Source organism: Rhipicephalus sanguineus, chromosome 4 (genome assembly GCF_013339695.2).
Source record: "Rhipicephalus sanguineus isolate Rsan-2018 chromosome 4, BIME_Rsan_1.4, whole genome shotgun sequence".
Lineage (NCBI taxonomy): Eukaryota > Metazoa > Arthropoda > Arachnida > Ixodida > Ixodidae > Rhipicephalus > Rhipicephalus sanguineus.
In genome coordinates this window covers 56,278,707-56,299,914 of record NC_051179.1, presented here as the reverse complement: position 1 = coordinate 56,299,914, position 21,208 = coordinate 56,278,707, and the positions used below count along the sequence as shown (strand labels likewise).

At 44.9% G+C, this 21,208-nt stretch overlaps 1 protein-coding gene across 1 annotated transcript in view; it reads left to right on the top strand.

Annotated features, from left to right (window-relative positions):
* LOC119390025 (uncharacterized) overlaps positions 1 to 17,239 on the top strand; it is a 35,412-nt gene extending 18,173 nt beyond the window's left edge. Inside the window, exon 2 of the mRNA XM_037657530.2 lies at positions 13,189 to 17,239. Coding sequence (XP_037513458.1) covers positions 13,266 to 15,752 — 2,487 coding nt within the window. The 5' untranslated portion in view covers positions 13,189 to 13,265 and the 3' untranslated portion in view covers positions 15,753 to 17,239. The remainder of the gene's footprint in view (positions 1 to 13,188) is intronic.
* The last annotated feature ends 3,969 nt before the right edge of the window (positions 17,240 to 21,208 follow it).

The following is a 21,208-nucleotide window of genomic DNA, read 5'->3' as shown; positions in this document are numbered from 1 at the left end:
ACTAACGACTATAGACGAAGCGACTAGATGGAGCACCGAAGACCGCGTTGCTGAGAAATCTTCGTTTGTACTCTATGTGTACAGCCATATAGAACACTCTTAATGGAGAGATAGCCTACACCATTATTGCTAGCCATACAATTTCGTTTAGTTGTTCAACAAATCTTTGCGAAAGTATAGCTCAAATGCAATAGCATTATTGCAAGAAGACTTGTATAGATCGCTAACTGTGAGTGATTAGGTCGCTAGCTATGCGCGAGAAGTTCCCAGAAAGACCATCGTTGAACGTCCTAACAAGAAGAACGTCAAGTATTTGTTATTTGAACTTCAGATTATTTGTTATTTTGGATTCTGTGGCGTTCATACTATATCTGTGAGCATATCTGTTACAACAAATTGAAAACACCTCAGAAGAGAAAAGGAAGCCTTGTTTAGGAACTGCACTAATGTGCCGTGGGCACAGCTCCAGCACCCGCAAGGGAATTGCCGCCAAGGTGCAAGTGCTTTCAACATAGCTACCATCCATTTGGTTGTGTTCAGTTAACCTCCGCGCTTTTACTTCACCGTCTGACCCCACTTTCAAAGTGTTTATTTGAGCTTGCATTTTTGCAAGAGTACCCCAGAGCAGCGAGCCTGTGTTTATTACCGTACACACTGGGGGTGGGCGCCCATTCCTAATGGCACTAGAGGTCGAGTGGCGCCTCACACCAAGGAGCTCGAGTCTTGCTTAACCCTCAACGTTTGCAACGTCATCTGCGCAAAACAGAGGGTTCGGCCCCTTTCCTCGAAGAGTCAAGCGCAGCGTGCCGCATTACTACGGTGCGCACGCTTCTCTCACTAGCTTATTTCACGCTAGTAGTTTCCCGGCCCTGAATTCCTCTCCCGTGAACACTGCCGCCTACCTCCTTTCGGGCGTGCCTTCGGCTGGTCGAGCGAGCACTGTTTATTTCCTCTGCCAGTCATTCCGAGCCAGCTCGAACCCATACCCCGATCGCAGTACACAGATTTTTGTTCGTGTTCGCGGCCTTCTCCGCTGCCTTGCATTGCCCCCCGGCTCCATCGCCTTTCTCTGAAGCACGCGCCGGACGAGAATAGAATGCTGCCGATGGGGCCCGGCGCGGGATCGTACCGGACTTCGCCCGGATAGCCATGCCTCGATTTTCCGGCGGTCTTGAAAAGAATAAGAGATAAATACCGAGAGAAGGCTTCGCGATTCCATTTGCGGCTGGAATTTAGGTGAAGCTGTAAGCCCCAGCATTATTGACAACTTAAGAATTCTATGCAATTTCCTGGACAGCAAGGTCCTCGCGGAGCAGAGATTCTCAGAAACCATCATTTGTTTGCGGAACCGACGCAAATAAGCAAGGGGAATTGTCATTCTTTACAGCGCTGCTCTGACGATAAGCTCAGCCCGGGCGTCTAAACTTGAACTTGAACTCCGAAGTCAAGAACGAATTTTACCCTAAGAACTGGCTAACCTCCCTGTCTTTCCGCTTGTTTCTTCCTTCCTTGCACTGAAGGGTTAATGCTTCTTGTGCGCGCGTTTATCTGCACGAATAAGCTCATACATATAGAGGGATGCACTTCACACACTACAGTTGTGTGACGACTGTGGAAGTCAAATACGGCAGTGCTCGCTCAAAACAGGCAATGAAAACAGGCAATGCAACGAGAAACGAAACGTGAGCGCCTTGATGGAATATAGCGGGACAGATTCAGCCATTCGTTGTAAGGTAAAATTTTAAAAGAATTGTACGCAGCAAGCAATACGTTCTTGTTCTTAAGTGAATGATAATTAGCGCTAAAAATAATAATGCTAGGCGCATGCCTAGGCCAAAATATAATATGCACAATGTCTATACCAGCAATGGTTCCGCGGATTGTCTGAGGAACATTGCTTTCGGTATATGCTGAAGTTGTTTGATTGCTAATAACGTCTGCAGGATATCGATAAATGTATGCGGTGTATGTCAGTCCTACTGATTATTAATGCTGGCAAGAAGCAACCAAAATAAGAAGTCCAAATGTTGTAATCGACACTGTTCATCATAGAATGTGCACATAAACATGGCACCTTGTATTAGGTCGACTTTAATTGGATCTCAAACACACCGCAGATCTGCTCTATATATAATAGAAGTGTTATTGGTCTGTCATAAAAGTTGCACTAATTAAATGCCTTTGACACTTGACTAAGGGCTTCATGAAATCAGAATTTCCAGCCCATATTCTAGTTTCCTGATCTTAAACATTTTTCGTTTTCTGAAACCTTGCTTGACTGCAAAATCGGAAGTTTCACTGGGAATAGGGTTTAATGCTTTGAAGGCCATGAAGTCCGTGTTCGTTTTGTGATGACTCGATCTTTTCCAACCGTACAGAAAAGCACACCACACTGAGCTCCTAACCAACAGATCCTTAACTGCGCGACTTACAGATAGAAGACTGCGTTTAATTCGTGTTCCCCGCAGACAAAAAACAAAAACGGGATGGGTTAGAAGAGGTGACGGGGGCACGAGCTCAATTTCTCCAGTCTCGGTGTTGTTTTATATAACGTCTGGCCCATCTTATTTCGATTTCACTAGTGTCCCTACAACACGAGGGCGTTTCAACTCCTGACCTTGGTTAGTGACTCGCTGCGGGACAAAAAAAAAAAAAAACTTAAGCCCTCAATCCCAACTGTTGCGACGAAACTCATGTGAGCTCCCCCGGCCCCGCAAGCCCCCATACCAATTAGGCGTTTCGTGTAATTGCTGCAACGGCTTCTCAGAAAAAAAAAAAACATTGTCGGAGACACCGATAGGCAAGAGACGCGTGACAAGTTACGACACATTCACCGTACAGTGGCGAGCGACCGCAACGGCAATGGCGCGACGCAGCCCAACGAAAGCATTTTCGTTAACCACACCAAAGCTGAAATAGCTAGTTGGGGCCGACAGTAATAATAAATGAATTGTAACGAAGTCGCCACGCGCGTTCCCGTTGTCAGTGGCTGCGCCAGAAAACGAGACAGAGCAACGGTACAATATGCTGGCGTCTCTATAATTCCAGGATTCGTTTAATGAGGTTATCTTTAACGTAAGCTCATTTACCACGGCCATAAAGTCAACACACCGAAAAGCAGCGCATTTAGTCTACAAGCCATCAGCCATTTCGATACGATCGCTATCCACGATTACGAATCACAGACTCTCGTGTAATTATGTCGTGCTCTACTGCTTCACTATGTTTTTATTGTTTTTATTTCGATGCATTCTTTCCTTTGATTTTGTCAGCTACTTCTTGTGATTCTTCGTGCTTGCTCTTTTGACCAGAGTATGCTGCAAATACTCAAGTAATAAATGAATATATGTGTGACAACACTCATCCAATTAACCAATTTGAAAAAAGTAACTAGCTGTAGACTGATATTTGCGCCGGATATAGCGTTGAAACAATAACGTCGTAGTGCCAGACATAAAGAAGCACCACTGTAGCTAACCTGTTGTTACCGTTCATGCTCAGAAGAAAAGCTTTTTTTTTACGTGACCTACACTACTCGATACCCCCCACCCCCTCCGCCTCCTCCAAAAAAAAAATCTTTTTACCACGAAGTTTGTTCGTGTTTCCAATTGCGGCTTGCAACAAGCCCATAAATAATAACTAAAACCACGAATCCTGCTCCCATCTACGCAATCATAACTTTTTCAATAATAAAATAGCTGACACCTGAACGATTCTTAGAACCCCGGCACAGTTCTGTCTAATCAAAAACAGCGGCAATCTGCTGGGTCTCACTTTGCTGTCCTTTTTATGCTACCATGAAAGCTTCTAGGTGTTTCTCTGTATCGAACGTTCGGCTTCTGTTTTTGCATCTAAGCTGCATATAGATAGGCGAAACAAATACTCCTGCGTTCTATGTGAGAAAATCTCCTAGGGTTGGCGAAAGCTTTGCAGGACCATCAATAAAGTTGTTACCAACCAACCAAGTATCTACCACAGAAAATAGGCAAATCCCACTACTCACCACTGGTCCACTAAAAATGAAGAAGAGAACACACGGGCTGCAAACACCCATCAAGTTTTCCGGACAGGCGCAACCAATAATTGAGCAAGACTTTAATGGACCTTCTGGTTTAACCCAATGATAAACGCCAGTGCCGCACGTTTCACTTTTTCTGGCTAACCATCGACACGGAGTGCTTCAGATTATTTTTTTTACTTTGATTTCTTCCTCTGGCTTACAATGAAAAAGAAGCTAGCCGTTGAAGAGGAAAAGGAGAGGAAGGCTAATGCATTCAGCAACCCTGTCTTCTTACCGCTGAGCACACACACGCTGCTGAGGGATAAGTGAGTGAGGCAGGCTGCGGAAATCAATTGGCCTGGCACAGAGCTACCGTCGCAAACAACGGATACACATCGCAGCCGCATAGACCCGGAAGTTCGCGGACGCGGCCCAATGGACCGGATAGCGACACCTGCGGTGCGGGAAAGTGCTGGCGGCGAGATACATCTCTGGGAAGAAGAAGGGCGCCCGTCGCCTCTCAGACGAGTGGAAGTATCGAACGCATAGACTAGCTGTTCGTGGTTAGGGTGACGTATATGAGCCCAGAAAATATGAAACCGTGTGTCGCGTTTAGATCAATGAAGGTTCCCGCGCTCTCTTTACGAGACATTTTTTTTTTAAATGAGGTCTTCTCTACCGGCATTCAAAATAGGGTGTTATGGTTACTGTGGATTCTATTTATTTTTTTATTTTTTTTTGATACAACAAGCCTAGCTTTTTAGATATACGATGGAAGTACTGATAGCGTACGTGCATATGAACGTCAGTTTTATCTTTTGTCTTTGTATTGTTAATGATTTCCCAAATGTGTGATGCTTTCGCAAACCAGTCTGTGGGGTCGTGGGTCCGTCCGTCTATCCAGCGGCATATGCTGGTTCATCACTACCTCCCTAAAACTCAGGCTGCATCAGTGTAGCTTGTGACAAACTGAGTGAGAAATTGATGCGTCGATTTTGCAGCTCTTCATCACTTAGTACACTTTTAATTTGGTAAGTTGAGAAATTCGGTCGGTAGGCTTCTACATTAAGGTACAGCTTCGGGCCCCATAATGACCAAGCGCGTAATTGTTCCAAAGACAATGAGGGCACTGACACATTCGAGGAGCTGCTAAAGCGCACAGAAGTCTATATGGGGAAGTGAATGCTTGAAGAGAATGAGATGTTGTCGAACAAAAAGAAAATCTGCTTGCAGCCAATGTTCCTACAAGCAGGCTCGTCTCCCTCATGTATGGAACTGCTGCTGACTCAAATATTTTGCTGAAGGAATTAGCCATAACATTGAACCGATTGGATAGTTCGGATATATATGAAATGCTGACGTCATCACTGCACGGGTGATGCTGAAGGGAATAAATGCCCTCCAATGATGACAACAACAACATCAACTACTACGACAACAACAACAACAACGACGACGACAACAACAACAACAAAAACAACACGTCCTCCTGTTTCAAACAGGATGCGTCCGCTTGAAGCCCTTTCGTTTTCTATGAATTTGTTCTTGTATATTTTCCTTGATCTGCAGTAACTACCATGACGACAAGAACGTAACGAGCCTCGTATAGACCAAATAAAATATAATAAATGATCAGCTGTACCCAGTACACGAATGTGCCGTGCACCGATTCGAGCCTGCCTGCGTCACATACTATCTCCTCCTCGGTCTTTCCGCTCAATGCCAGGATTTTATTGCCTCGTGGTATTCGAGGTATCTGCATTCTAATACTCTCGCCACAATATAGAGAGCGAATCGCATTCCTTACTGTTGTATTCACTTCATTTAGTTTTGTTGTGTACGCATTGCTTTGTAGGCAAGCTCCAAGCAGTTCAAGCGCGCACCCTGGGGTGTTAATGAAATCAGATTGCCTTTGTTTTAGAATATGAAGGGTGCGGGATCTCACTATCCAGGGACACTTTTTTGTCCTTTTTCGTCGTTAATGTAGAAGCTATTACCAGGAAGGAGAGATGGAACAAAAAAATTATGAAATGAAACTGAGAACAAAGCATCCAAAAAGAAATTCATAGAAGCGTAAAAACACGTGCGTGAAACGAATAGGATCTCCGCGGGAATGAATGCCTTAGTCAGTCAGTCAGCCCTCATAAACTTTCTGGAATTCGGGCAATGGAACGCGACGTCGTAATGCTGTCGTATTTCGTTAGGGCGTTTCACCGTACTCGCTGACTTTCCGTTGAAAGGGGGCAACCTGATACGGCTTCTTGAAATTTTCCAGTTCCACCTGACACGGTTTCAATCGGGCTACCTCAGATTAAGAAATTTTTCACGATAGAGGTGCTTCTTCAGGCGTAGGCTATCGACCGGCTTCTTCTTCTTCTCTGAAAGTGAGCAATCACGTACAAAGTATAGGGAATGGCATTGCCGGTAACCCTAAAAAATTCTCACGGCGAATTCTCTATGGCGACCGTTTTTTTTTTTCTTTTCCGGGAGAAGCGACGTTTGCTAGAAAGAACGCTTTGCCACCGAGTGGGTAAAGAAATTTGTCAAGGTTTTGTCGCTCATACATTTTAAAGAGGGCCTTGGGAGAAAACATAAAAAGAAGGCGTCTACTGAGCAAGAAATGTGTCAGAGAAGATGTTGACGAGAACTACATGTTAATCTAAAGCGTTTTTTTCTTTCTTCCAATAAACTCGTGAACAGACCTTAAAAAATCGCAAATATAACATCAAGATGTGTTCAAACAACGGTTATCGGGAACATTTCAGCAACAACCACCAACGACAAACTTAGGGAACAGCAAGCGCCGATGCGGAGTGTACGCATACGGATATTATAGCACACACTGCATTCTACAAAAGAACATCAGACGCAAATAGCAGGCGGTTTAGTCGGACACACAGCGTGGACCTCAATTAAATGATAACAAGTATTTTTACCGAGGGCCTACTCTACCATAGCGAACATATTTCAAGACCGTATCAACAAAAAATAAAATTGTCTTGGTGTGAACGAAAGAAATCTTAGCACCTTCTAGAGGTACATACGAAGAATAGATGTGTTGAGGCCCAATCTTTTTTTTCTAACTCTCCTTTTCCTTTTGATTTGCGTCTCGGTCGAAACTCGTTCTGAGAGCTTTGCACCTGCTCCTGAGATATAGAACGAAGGCGCCACGGGGTGCAATCAATTAGGCGGCCAAGTTGGTTTCTCAGGAGAGCGTTCAATGTGGGCTTTCTCTATCTCACGTCCTTGGTCTGCCTGCGTATGATTTAGGGCTGGGCTATCCGGAAACCCTCGCATGCGGAAAACTCGATTTCGGGTTTTAGCAGAAACTGGGGCGACTTTGTCTTATCGCACTTTTTCTCTTATTTGTGCGAGGAAAAAAGAGAAAGAAGGCGTGTCAGTGGAAAGCCGTGAATTACGGCCTTTCGCAAGTTCGTGCGTTTCGGGTTCTCTTGCTCCTCTTTGAAGCCGCAAGACGCCTTTTATACAAGTGCAGAAAGAGGCCAAGGGCTTCTCATTTACACTGATCTGCGAGAGATTTTGAGATAGGAGTTATTCCGAATTTCACCGAAGCCGGTCGACATCCCCCCCCCCCCCCCGCTCCCCTTATTTGTGGCGACCTGTCAGGACTAGGCACTATGAGCTAGAAAATGTGTTCCTATCAACTACGCATTTTGCACATTATGCAGTTGCTTAGCAATTCAGTGACATCCCGGCTTCGCTGCCGTCTTTATCGGGTCGGCCAAAAGCACCCCTGTGTCGCAATAGGCAGGACGGATTGAGCAATTTTTATTGATCCAGAAAAAATATGGCTGAATTTTCGCGTACCTAAATTTATGCGCTAAACTACATAAGCCTACTACACTTAAGCAACACTCATGGCTTCTTAAAATAAAGATATAAATTCTGCGACGCTCTCACTCTTTTTTTTTACATCATGCTAAATATTGCCAAGACATGCCTCTTCGAAGGGGCACTTCTTGCACCGGCGGTTTTTTCAATAGTGGGAGGCAAAAGACCCAACAGCAGTCTTATTTACAACTGTTTTTTTTTCTTCTGAGCAATCTGCCTGTGTTTATTCTTATTACTTATACTGATATGCAAAATCGAGTTTCATTATGTTCCTGCCTCGCATCAGTAATCTTGTGCAGAGCCGTCATTGCTTTGTCTTTACAAAGAAAGCAAACACCAAAACGTGCTATTAGTAATCAATCAAGCTGTTAATCAAATGAACATTCCGTCGTTCGGTTGGACGGTCAATCAATCAATCAATCAATCAATCAATCAATCAATCAATCAATCAATCAATCAATCAATCGAGCAAACAAATGTTTATTATAGAATGCAGGAATCTTAGTACTGGTATTTTTAACAAGTAATTCAGAAAGAAAGTGTAGTTAAAACAGCAAATACTTTATTGGGCATTGCAATAAATACGAACGAAAGGACAACGAACAGTTGCATGTTTTGGAAATGATCATTTTGGTTGTCAGCGACTTGAAACATTGAGTTCAGCATTGTTACAGCGTACAAGCGATTTAAGGTAGTCGTGTTGTTTTTGCTTTTCTTAACATGAACTTCATTTTTCTATATTCTCGGTGGCCCGTGTAACAACAACATCTAACGGCGCACGTTGACATGCAGCAGTTTACTGAACAGTAATGCTTCTTGAGTGAGAAAGTTTACTGAGGAATAAATGCTTCACGTCCTTACCAAACTACTGTCTCGAGGGAGAGCCCGGGGGGTGTTTTTTTTTTCCACTAAAACACCCCAGCCTAATCTGCATGAAATTATTCGACCGCACCCTGAACCAGAACACAAAGTCATCAAGTTGAGCCGAATAAAAAAAATGAAGAAAGGTAATGTCGACAAACGACATAATCGTAACATATAGCAAAAGGGAGCAACGAAGACGGGTCGTTAAGGAACCGAGAAAATCGAGGTCCCGTCACATGCGTTACGAAAGTTCTATGAAGGTTTTCGTGAAAACATGGAGATTTCGCTCGCCGCGCATAGTCTTCCCAGCAACGGCGTATTCCTAAGTACGAAACATGCAAAATGTGGGTACGTGGCTTTAGCGCTGCAGCTACTCCGCGTGCCGCGATGTGCCCTGTATTTTGTAACGTGCGACCGCGCGAAGCGAACTGAAATTGCACGGCTTCCGAGGTTATCAGACGCGATGATGAGGCTTTCTTTATGCAAAACTAAAGTAGTTTCTACAGTCCTTGGGGAAATGTCGGCATACAATAGGAGCGTTTTCTTTTCTAAATTTTTTCTAACGTTTCGTTTTAGCTAAAAATTCCAACAAATGCGATATGTATCGATATGCAAAAACCAAGTTCTGAAGAACTGACTGCTTTTCAATCGCGACACAATTTTTGAAACTTGGCGTTAATTGCAAACAAAATTTATTTCGTTATTATTTTCTCGTGTAATGTTCCGACATTATTGATGTATGTTCGTGAAACAATAAATAAAGTACGCCCGCAATTTCAAAGAAGGTGAAAGAGCACTTGCTTTCGCTGACCTTTTTACCAAAGCAAAAATACGGGGTTGAATGTTTTGCTTGTGTCACCAGCAGGGTTCAGGCAATGTAAATACTTCATGCAAGTTTGCTACCCCGAAGGCCACCGACGATCACCATTCTCCGCAATACGAAATTTGAGCGCGGCGGGGCTCTGGCGCAGGCGGCTGCGCTGGCCGCTCCTTTAGCAGCAGCGTCAAACAAAACGCTTCCACTGATTGCGCCACTCATTGTTCAGGAAGAAAGCGCGCACACAGCGACGCGTTGCTGGCGCGGAGCGCCTTCTCTGAAATGTTTGCTCAGCCTTCGTTAATATACCAAGTTACCTTGAAATGAATGTCTTTACCTATAATTCTGCGATGACACCACTCTCCCCTCTTCTGATAAATGATATATATATATATATATATATATATTCTTGCTGAAGTAGAGTAGAGAATGTAGGACGGATGGCATCTCTCATTCGCGCAACGCTTGTGCCGATTGAAGTCTTTCCATTCATTATTATGCAAACTCTGCTGTCTCAATATACCCCTCCTCCCCCCCCCTCCCACCCCCCACCCCGCTCCGAAACGTAAAAGCTGCCCCTGTACAATCATTATACAAAGGCAAGAGTGTATAACGCGCTTTTGGAAACGATGAGAATAAACGAAGCCTTGCAAGTAAGATAACAAGGATTACATAGGCCGAGACACAGTCGACCACTTAGGGCCCTAAAAGGATCGGCGCTGTATACAGTTCTGCCAAGGAACGATTGAGAGTCAGTGATGTTGTTAGTGTGAAAAAAAGTGTATGTCTGTGTGTGAGAAAGAGTGAGAGAGACAGGAAGAGTGAACAGGCTGTGTGCAGCCGTCTCAGACAAAACAAGCACAGCAAACAAGCTGTGGCTCATACTAGGGTATGAAAAAGGCTCAGGCGGTGAAGGCCAGCGCAGTGAGCGTGCCAGCGTTCTGAGCATGTCCTTGAGGCTGATATAGAACTGGTTTGCTGCAACACCACCGTCCCATGACTCTCTTCTCTGCTCTCTCTCTCTCTCAGTCTGTTCTTCGCCGGCACCACGTAGTTTTACTGAAACCTCGGCCTTAGCGACGCGGACTATTCCTCATTCCGAAGGCCACCTGAGGATTAGCGTTTCGACCGGAGCTCAGACTCACACGCGCCTGGCGAGCTGCTGAGAAGATTCAGGGTCGTTTCCTTGGACCATGGGCCAAGCGATGCCTGCACGTGTTTTCGTTCCATTCTGACGTCCCTTTGCTTTAGTTTCCTTTCTTTTTTCACTCGAGTTGTGCCGGTTTGTTTTTTTTTTCTTTGCCGCCTTGCGTCTGACTATGGGGTTCGAAGTATGCCCGCTCGCGTGTTTACACTTCCGGCATGTTTTCTTTCACAGCAAAGGCATCGCCTTCACGCAGTTCCGTTGCTTGCCCTGCCGCTCGTGATGAAGCATTAGTCTTCGTGCGCTTCACCGAACCGTATGTCTAAAGTGATGAACGGAGCTGTTGCCCATCTCACTGCACTCCATTCCGCCGCCAGCACCTGTACTCCATTAAGGGGCCTAAAAGAGTGCAACATTTAGCGCTTAATGTACCAGTGTTTACGTGTCCTCGTGATAGGTGGCTCGATATTCGCATTAAGCTCAAAGAAATTCAGCGCTGTCAACTGTGACCTCGCTCATAAGAAAAATGAGATCGCTGCCAAATTACACTGGCAGTATAGGTAGCATACGCTTGTTGATGACGAATAAGGCAGGCAACTGGCTGTCCTGGCCCAAGCCCAGCGGGCGCTCTAGTCTGTCCCTGGACAAGACGTGAGGGAGATAGATAGAGAGAAAGCAACGAAGAAAGTGGTAGCAAGGTAACCAGATGAACGTTCGGTACTACCCTACACTGGAATAAACAAACAGAGAGCGGGATGAGACCGGACAGGAGTATCTCTACGCTACTACTTTTAATTACCTCTAGTAAGTAAAAACGCAATAAACTCTTCAATTTTATGGGCAAGATAAATCACCAGCGACTCTCCTTTCTACATTTATTCTATATATTGCATAACACGTGCATCCCAATTAAAATCAGGACATTCTATCTTGAATCAATGTAGAACGAGATGTTCATGCGTAATATATGTGATGTTCATCGGGGAAGGAACGCACACTACAGTTATTATTTTAAAAAAAGCTATGTGTTTGAGCAATGCAGCCCAGCTCGTTCTAAGTTCAGAGTGAAAACGGCGAAAACTGACTATTAATGCTTACTGAAACGTCTGCTGAAAACGACATTCAAATGGAAGAGCTTTAGTCCTCGTTACTGCGGGTATTATTCTTCTGTTTTAATAATTTCTTTACCAAATTTCAATACTCTGCAAGAAATTCGCAGTCATCACATTATTGGAAGAAAAACGTACATTGTTGAAAATAATTACGGGCGAAGGGTAGGTTGTTTTTTGTTCTTATATGAAGACACTTTTGGACCTTTTCCTAACACATACGACGCACATATAAGGTCCAGAGTAATCGGCAGTGTTCGCCTTATGGCTAATAACTTTTATAACACCGTTACTTTTCACAGATTGTGCACCTGTGTCCTGGTAAATCGTCCAATCTGAAGGCAAGCTACTTGGGAACAAGTTCCTCGAATCTATGCTAGTCTAAGGTGAACTATCGTTGCATAGGGAAACACACACCGTGGTTACTTTTCAATGAAGAATTGAACCACTTCATTTTTTCGATTGAACGACCGATAACGTGGACTTTAATTGGGTTTTCCGAGACAGCCGCACATGTATTGGCAGTACTTAAGAGTGCTCCGTTCCCGCCTAGTGGGCAGCTATTGTATTTAACTGAAGCATGCGTTCGGATCCGCACAATATAACTTCCAAGCCGTCTTTACAAAATAAATGCAAAAGTGATATTCACGTGTCTATCTCACAAAACGTTAGCTGTCCCAGAAAGCTCAAACAACCATATCTTACGTAATGAACGGATGTAGTGCAGCCATTGTGTGCAGGAGACAGCCATGAAAGCAAGGGCTTTTGTCTTCTCTTCAAACGTCGTTGATTATGCTCACGTGCCAAACTGTCATTTCGCAAGAGAAGTGTGGGCGACTGGAGAAGGATTACGCGATTACTTATACGCAGCAGACTCTTACACTCTACACCCTTTGTTATCATACGAAGTAAACATATCTTTGAACTGCTAATGTGCGCCGGTAGTCGCAGATTTTCTTTTATCGTGTGAGTGGTCGTTAGTTTTAACCAGCTGGGATTATCGGGGTATTGTTCAGGCATGACGCTCCTTTTTCGCTCGTCCAAATCACGTACAGATCTCTTGGGCAGCATGAAAAATTTCTAGCGAGAATCGGCAGCTACATTTTTGGCTTTCTCTTTTCAATTGTTATTTATGAATTCTGTAGCGAAATATTGTTACGAAAAAAGTTCATTGGTCTGATCTATTCTTCGCTTAGAATGAATGAATGAAGTGTACTTGTGAATAGAAATTTATTATGCCGGCTCTATGATTCTTGCCAGTGACGATACGAAAGAAGGGGAATTGTTCGAAGGGCTCGTTCGTTTCTTCCTTAGACACAGTTAATAACAATTTTCTGATTTCTCCATGTTCTCATTCACTGCGTATGACATAAATTTCATTTGATTCTTGACACTTTCGCAGGTACACCCGAAAGCTGCAGGAGAAGCCGCATAGTGCTTTCCAAGGCTGGTCCTTTGCGTTCCTGACCAGGAGAGGCCATGGAGCTGCACGTTGACCCAGATCCCCCGGCTGTGATTCCGCACTTCGGTGCACTTGGCACCAACTTCACTGCCCAGAACCGAGCTCCAAGTTTCCCCAACTCCATCCTCTTGGACGAGTCGTCCGGTACCTTGCACTTTGTGCCATCCGCAGAAGCAGACGCCGCTGCGTCCGCTTCTGTGGGCGGCGTAGAAGGCGGCCCGACGACGGCGTCGTCCAGCTACATCACTCTCGAAGTTCACTACACCCTGCTTCTTATCATCATGGTATCGAGTGTCGCCGTCAACGGTCTCGTCTTCGTCCTCTTCTACCAGCGCCCGTCGGTGCGCATGACGTCCAACAAGTTTGTACTCAACATGGCCATCGTACATCTGCTGCAGACCTTCATCGTCCTGCCATTCGTGTTCGTGTCCATTATGTTTCAAGAATGGATATTCGGCGACGTATGGTGCAAGATACACGGCACCGTGACCGTGTGTTTAACAATGGCCAACGTCTTTTCCATACTACTCATAGCCGTCGATCGGAACTGCGCCGTCAACAGTCCACTGCACTACTCAATGACCATCACAAAGAAGCGCACGAGCGGGCTCATAGTTTCGACGTGGGTCTTCGCGGTGCTCATTTCGGTGCCACCGCTCGTAGGTGTCTCAGATATCGAGTACCAGGAAAGCTGGGCCATGTGTACAGTCACCTGGTACGACACCAGTCTGCTTACCATATCTTACTCGTGCGTCCTGTGCGTCGTGGGCTTCCTGCTGCCTTTCGTCCGGATCACCTGGATCTACGCGTCCATGTTTCGCGCGGCTCGACGCAACAGCGCTCGCGCCCGGCTTCACAACATCAACACCAGCAGCAACGAGATGAGCCCGCCCCCGTCGGCGGGGCTGGAAGCGGGAAGCAATCCTCCTCTGTACGTGCACAGGCGGGCGGCTTGGTCCAAGAGAACGTCTTCGTTAAGCCAGGCGTCGTCGCTCTTTGGTGACGAGTGGAAGGCCGTGCGCACTGGCGTTCTGGTCGTGGTGTCTTTCACGGCGTGCTTCCTGCCGTTTTTCTCCATGACCTTGGTGGAGCCGCACGCGAGAACACGCAAGACCGCCCTGAGGAATCTGCCGGCCATCTCGATGTTGTTCCTCTTCTGTTCCTCGCTCATCAATCCGTACCTGTACGTTATCAGGAACAAGGTGATGCGAAAGCACGTCCGCAAAATGTTCACCTGCCTGAAGCGCAAGCCAAGCTTCTTTTCTCCTCGAGGCTACCACTACAGCCACCAGAGCCCTCCGCAGGAGCGAAAGTGCTCCGAAGAAATAAGAGTGCCTGGAAGCACAGCGTCTTTGCGTTCGGGTGGCAGCGTCGATTACCAGAGGCCCTTGGTGACGCATTCCCTCTACCAGAACAAATCCGGTGACTGGAGGATCGTTAGCGTGACAACAGACCCAAGACGACCCCCTTCTCGCCGGTCGTCCCTGATCTCTCAACAGCCACTGTGCGTAGAAGACATGGCACAACAGCAGCAGCAGCAGCTCCAGCAAGAGCAGTCATACTATCAACACAAATGCGGGCCCGGTCTACGCGGCGCTGCCATTAGGAACGGCTTCTACAGACGCGCTTCCCTCGATAGCTCCAAGATCCTGTGCGCTCGTTATCCCAGCACGCTCGAGAGGGATCCGGAAAGCGCATCGGTGAAGTTATCTAGCGGCTCTGGAGGCGATCGGAGCATGTCCTTCCGCATTCGTGGCCGCTTCGCCAACCGCGAGGAGTCAACCGAAACTTGCGACACGTCCTGCAACAGTAGTTACAGTCAGGAGGAATGGGGTCGACACTTCATCGACTCTTCGCAGCACAGGAGGGCAAGCAACGCTAGGCGCGAGTCGCAAAGCAGCGTATCTGCTATAGTCGAAAATGTCGAAGTATACCCGACACCACCAGGTTCTGCCAGCATCGCGCAGGTACACCATGCTGCGTCGACAGCAGCTGGATACCCTTGCCGACCGGTGTTGAAACGAGGCCGGTCATTCGCCTTTGACGAACACGAAATGAGCGTGGCCTTTCCTCCGCAAAGGATTTCCCAGTCCGGCGGGCTCCGGAAGTCCCGCTTTGCCGTGGCGAGGAACTCTCCAAAGCATGGCTCCAGCGACACTACCACTACAACACTGGAATCGTTGACGTCGACGGAGTCGCAAGACCTTCCTATCATCGCGTCTCCACGCGCCATGTCTCCCACGTTGGGCACGCCGTACCACTACCCACCTGCACCATTCACGCACCCGCACCACCACTCAACACCCCAGGGATATGGTTCAGTGCCTCTTCCCTGCGGCATTGCCCTTCAGCAACACCAGCAGCACACCCAGTTGCCGACCGAGTGTCAGGATCGAAGGGACTCTGGCTTTGAGGACACTATGTTGGGGAGGTGTGACATATGTGAGACAATTGTGAGTGAAAGTGGCTCTATCAAGGCGGTGAAGTTCATTGAGCATGCGTAGTTACGATACCAAGCCGGCTTCCGTTGAGACGCTGGCTTATGGACACTGGCCAGGGTAACGCAGCCAAGACAGGCCTCAACATATAGGTGGTCAACGAGAGAGCTTGCGCCTGGCCACCACTACAACGCGAGTTTCATCATCATGTCGATTAATGGGTTTATGTGCTGTGAATGTCTAAAAATATTGAAGAGGAACCGAATCCTTGTTCTAGTGCAGCAGTACCAGCAAATCAGGTGTCAAATGTTACAAGAATTCTTATGCATTCAAGCCAAGGAGCTTTTCTTGTTGTATATTCTCAATATGTTTCACTATCAACAGAGCATGATATGTAAAATTCCAAAAGGACGATGAACATGAGGTGCTCCTCCGCACCTAATAGGTATTGGTAGAGATTCAGCTTCGGTAACAGCGCACAAAGAACGGACAAAAAAACATAAAAAACAGCAGGACAAGCGCATTACCTTCTATCATTCTTGTTCTTTGTGCGATTTTACCAAAGATGAACCAACTCGCCAGTTGACATTTCTACTAGACGTTGGATAACTTGCACCTGCTGTTTTGTGAGATTTTATGTGTAAGATACAGCTGAGCTATGGGCACCCAGACGTCGGAGCCGTTTAGTGCATGCCCTACACAAATTTCTCTTCATATGGCGCAAACAATCGCCATGCGAGTGTGGTGCGCTAGTTTAATATGTGACACCACCTTCGAAAAACAGACATTGCAGTGGATCACCTGTGTTGTGACTGTGTTGTGCGTGACTAGCACATTGGGACTCATCCATCGTAGAGACCTGCAAGTTGTAAGATTTGTGCGAATGTGAGATACTTCCTATTACCTTAGCGGTCGGACAAATAGTGCCGTGTATTTCTTTTTATTGCTGTAGTATGGATGCCAAGCAGGAAATCAATGAAATATTGCCTGGACTGTTACAATCCCGTCATGCATTTGAAGAGATGATGTGCCTACAGCGCCACAATGTAAAATGCAGCGTTGATAATATTTGTTCATATTTTGCGAAGCTGTGTTACAAAGTTTATAAATGTTGTTGCCAATGCACACGACATGGAAATTGTTTACTGCAGTCACGAGCATAATGAGCCATAATTCACTTTTAGGAAGAGGTGACGTGATATTTTACCTCTATGAAACTGCTGATGTTGCAGTGTTTTTGCGTGCTAAACAATAAATCATCATCAACGAACTCTGTGTAAAATCTAAGCAATTTATGCCAGAATTGTAACTTCACTTCGCGATTTAGTTTACCTGACAACAATCAAAAGTTGTTTTTCTTAAAATTTGAAAACTCTCAATTACCGAAATTGCAGAAGTGCAAACGAGCACCCAGTTATATCAAATTGTTCGGTCTTGATTAGCGATCTTAAGTGCGTACTATAAATGTTACGAAAAATCCCCCCCCCCCTTTCTTTAGGAGAACAAACGGCTCACAAATCTTTTTCTACGCTACAGGTTGTGTCTAAAACCCCACTAAAAATTACAAAAATACTAGCATGGAAGTTTATATGGGTGGCATAAGAAATGCAAATGCCTAAATTTTAAGTTGTATTAGAGCTGCAGAGAGGGGGATTTTAGGAGACAATTGTCTCTTGACTCAACGGTCGTTATAGTGTTTAAGTTGGTTGGAAGAGCCCAATCCGGCCTTTTCTTCGTTACTTTGGTTGCTGAGGTTCAAACAGACCTACACAGTTAAAGACGAAATAACCAGAATGGTGGTCGTCATGTCGAGCTGCGTTAAGCAGCGTTGGCGGTTCTGTCAATAGGACGTAAGAGGACGCGTTGAAGGACAACAGGGTGAAACACCAGTATCTTTGTGGCATAAATGTGTGTGGCTGCTATGTGCGCATGCGGGTAAAACCTGCATCGAACCAAACGCTAAACGCCAAGTTATCGCGAGGCCTGCATTACGCTTAGGCAGAACTTTTGTCTTTCTCAGCATTCCATTGTAACTCACTTGAGTCACGTTGTTTTCTAGCACCTGTGATTGTACATAAAAAAAAGAAACAGCGTGTAATGCTTCTCTTTATATACTCTTGTTAGGTGTAACCTTCGTCGTGTTTGTGCGCAACGCGATTTTGTGTCAATGCTATATTTAGCATATCTTTTGTTATTAGTGTTTCGGGTAATTTATATTTTTTGTTGAAAAAAAACGTTTATCTATTGTTGGTGTTGCTTGTGCCGTCGTCTGTGTTCACCACTTCGTCCCTCTTCTGCAGTGCAGCTAACAAATGTGTACGCTCTTGCGATGTAAACTGTATTTTATGGTGGTTGATGTGCCGCTGTAACTTTGGTTTCGTTTATGTGTTGTTTTCGTAATGATTGGCCCCTTGCAGATGTTCACAGGTCAGCCAATAGCCTCGAAAACTTTCCCATGGCGCTTCAAGCTTTCGCTGCGTGGTGTAAATGTCACTCGAAAATGACACCTATCTGCTGACGTCATGTACAGTCACGTACAAAACCATAAAAAAATTGCCAAAGGTCGCTATCTTAAGAAAAATGGCTGCTTTCCGAGCGTAAACAAGAAGTTAACTATTAAGTTGCTTATGCGTAAATGGTTAACGAACCTATTGGGATTTTGCATCTGGCGGTGCGCTAGTTGTAGACTTGAAGTTTCGCAACTTGAGGTGCTTCAAGTACCAAAACACGGAAAGTAAAGGGCAAATCTGCTTGGTGAAATAACTGATGTTTGAATCGCTGCAATAGAAAAAAACAGAAATTTAAAAATTTTAACGATACTGCTTAGCCCAGCAGTGAACGTTATTAAAATCGTCAATTTACAAAGGATAACGTCATCGCCATTTTTCGGCTTATGTCCCAAGTGTGACTGTAACCAAATCGACACCATGAAGTCTCAGAAGCTGCATGTATATGGGTAGAGTCTTGCCAAGGTAGAGAGTGGAGGCTACTCACCAGATTGTCACCATTTCGATGGTAGCAATGTCGCCAACACGCACAATTGCTGAAGCGACTGTGGTTTGACCGAATGTTCTCACTTGAATCCGGTTTCGTGCACTACTTAACACTCGAGGCTGCTGCTCTACGAAGAAGGGGCCAAATTTGCCACTCACTGCCGCAACGTTCATGAGCTTTAACTGTTTATTCCTTTCGATGTTTAGGTGTTCCACACTACGATAACCACCCGTTATCTCTGTATAACGCACACACATCGTTTTCGTCTCGTTTCGTCTAACACACGTGACTGACAGGCACAGAGTGGCATACGAATACAAATGTGTGACTATGGTTGAAAGAACGAGACTGAAAGCGGACAAAGGCCGTGCGATCCCAACATCACTTGTTTTTTGCTGCACACACAGAGAGTTTATTCCTTCGTGAATTCCCGAAAGCGGCGACTTACGCGTTCAAGGCTACTGCGGGAAGCAATTTCTTAAGTGAAGCACACAGGAGACACTATCACTAGTCGCAGGAAGAGTGATGTATTTTTGATGCAGTTTTCAATGTTGCCGTGTCAAAAAAAGATAATATAAACGGAATATTTGAAAGTTTATTATAGCTGTGGCGTTGCATTTACTTGTTGCATAAAAAAAAGAGCAAGAGTAGAAAACGCAATGCTATTTTCATCTTTTGTTTACCATCAGAAACTGAACAAAGCTTTTCTCCTGTGACTGCGGCAAATTCGCATAACAACGCCGTTAGCGTATGACACTATGAAAAACGTTTAAACAAAACATATTGTACAGATAGATCATTTTCACATATTTATCTTTGGCCTGACTGTTCTATTTTCAATATTTCTTTTTGTATTTCAATTGAAAATAGTATTTTGACAATCAAGTCGAGGTACCACTGTGAAGAAATGAACTATTTACATTTAATATATTTATAAAAAGAGGCTGTCCGAAATTATAAAAACGTTGATATGCAGTGTATTCACAGCACACCCCAAATGTTAGCTTCGCGCATTGCTACAAGAAAGCCAAATGCAAGTGTTTTCGCCTGTCTTTTCTGTACGAATACTTACCTTGAGTCCCTTGAGTGCTCGTTGTGTTGATTTTTTTTTTCCTTGAGTTGATTTCAATGTGCTCGCCTAGACAGCGCATAAGCACTGCTAGGTTCTTCTTGTATTTAGAGATCTTGAATGTACATGTGTGTGTCATTCCTTCTCCGGTAAATGTCTTTTTTTCCTAGAACCCGAAGTGATTATCGCGGAGTGGCTATCGTACAAGACGCGTCTGGGTTTTTGCTTTCGCGTGCTGGACTGCGGAACGGTTTCACGCCAGATGGTGCCAGTTGCATATTTACAGTTTATACACATGCCACGTGTTTTTGAAGTTTTAAAGACACAATAAATGTATTTGTTTTGGATGTGTCTCAAATCTGTGTTCTTTACTTGTGTGCTCTCATTTCTTTTCTTTCTCTCATCATTCCAAGTGGATATGGCTTCATGCCTAAGACCATCAAGTGCCCGTAATTAAGGTGCGCATCAAAGAAGATTATACACGTATCGTGCGCGTCAGAATTTCCCTCGAAATATTAGTATGCAGCGTACTTGCACCTAAACTAATTACCAAAAAATATAAAAGTGTAAATGACGCATACATTTCTGCCCTGGTTGCCAGCGCGGATTTTTTTAGCAAACTTTTATATTTAGTATTAGCATTTTTGCTTACTTCTCAAATTAGCCAATTAGTTGGATTGTAAGCGTCCCGCTTAGCAGTTGATCGATTAGGTATTGGGAAAAAAATACTGAATTTGACTTGCAAAACTAAAATATAAGTACAAGGACCGCGTTAGTGGGGAACATCAGTCAATTTCAACCACTTGGGGCTATTCATCATGCACCTAAATTAACGTTTACGAGTACTGTCAAATTTCACTACTCATCCAAATGCAGTCGACATGGTCGAAAATCGTGCCCCCTTTCTTAGCATTGTAACAACACAGCCTACCATGGTGAGTGAGGTGCTTAACGAACGGTTCAAATTCAAATCAAGCGTTAAAGAGGCAGAAACATTTTTCGTAGTTCAACTTTAGGTTCGAACACGCAAGAGATGAAAAAAAAAAAAACTAGCCCGATATACGGCAGCCATTATTAGTTATTTGAAGTACAAAGCTCAAGTGAGCAATAATTTCGCGGTGTTATGAAACATTTAGATACAGAAACTAACGAGAGCCAAACGGAAGACAGCCAAACACTGTGTCATTTCTCTCAAACACATGTTGCGAACACTTTTTAACACGCTTTAAAATTATTTGCGATTCTCGGTATTGAAGGAAGTAAGAAAGAGGAGAGAGAGAAGAGGCAGGCATGTCAATCATTCTAGAAGTACTGGTGCGCTACTGTACACTCTTAATCAGGTCCCGCTTAAAGTGCTAGATATAACCAGGAAACCGGACATTTTCCGGCTGGTTTCCTGGGTATAGCCAGCTTTTAACCAGGACCTTATTAAGAGTGTACACTGGGGAAAGAGATAGAG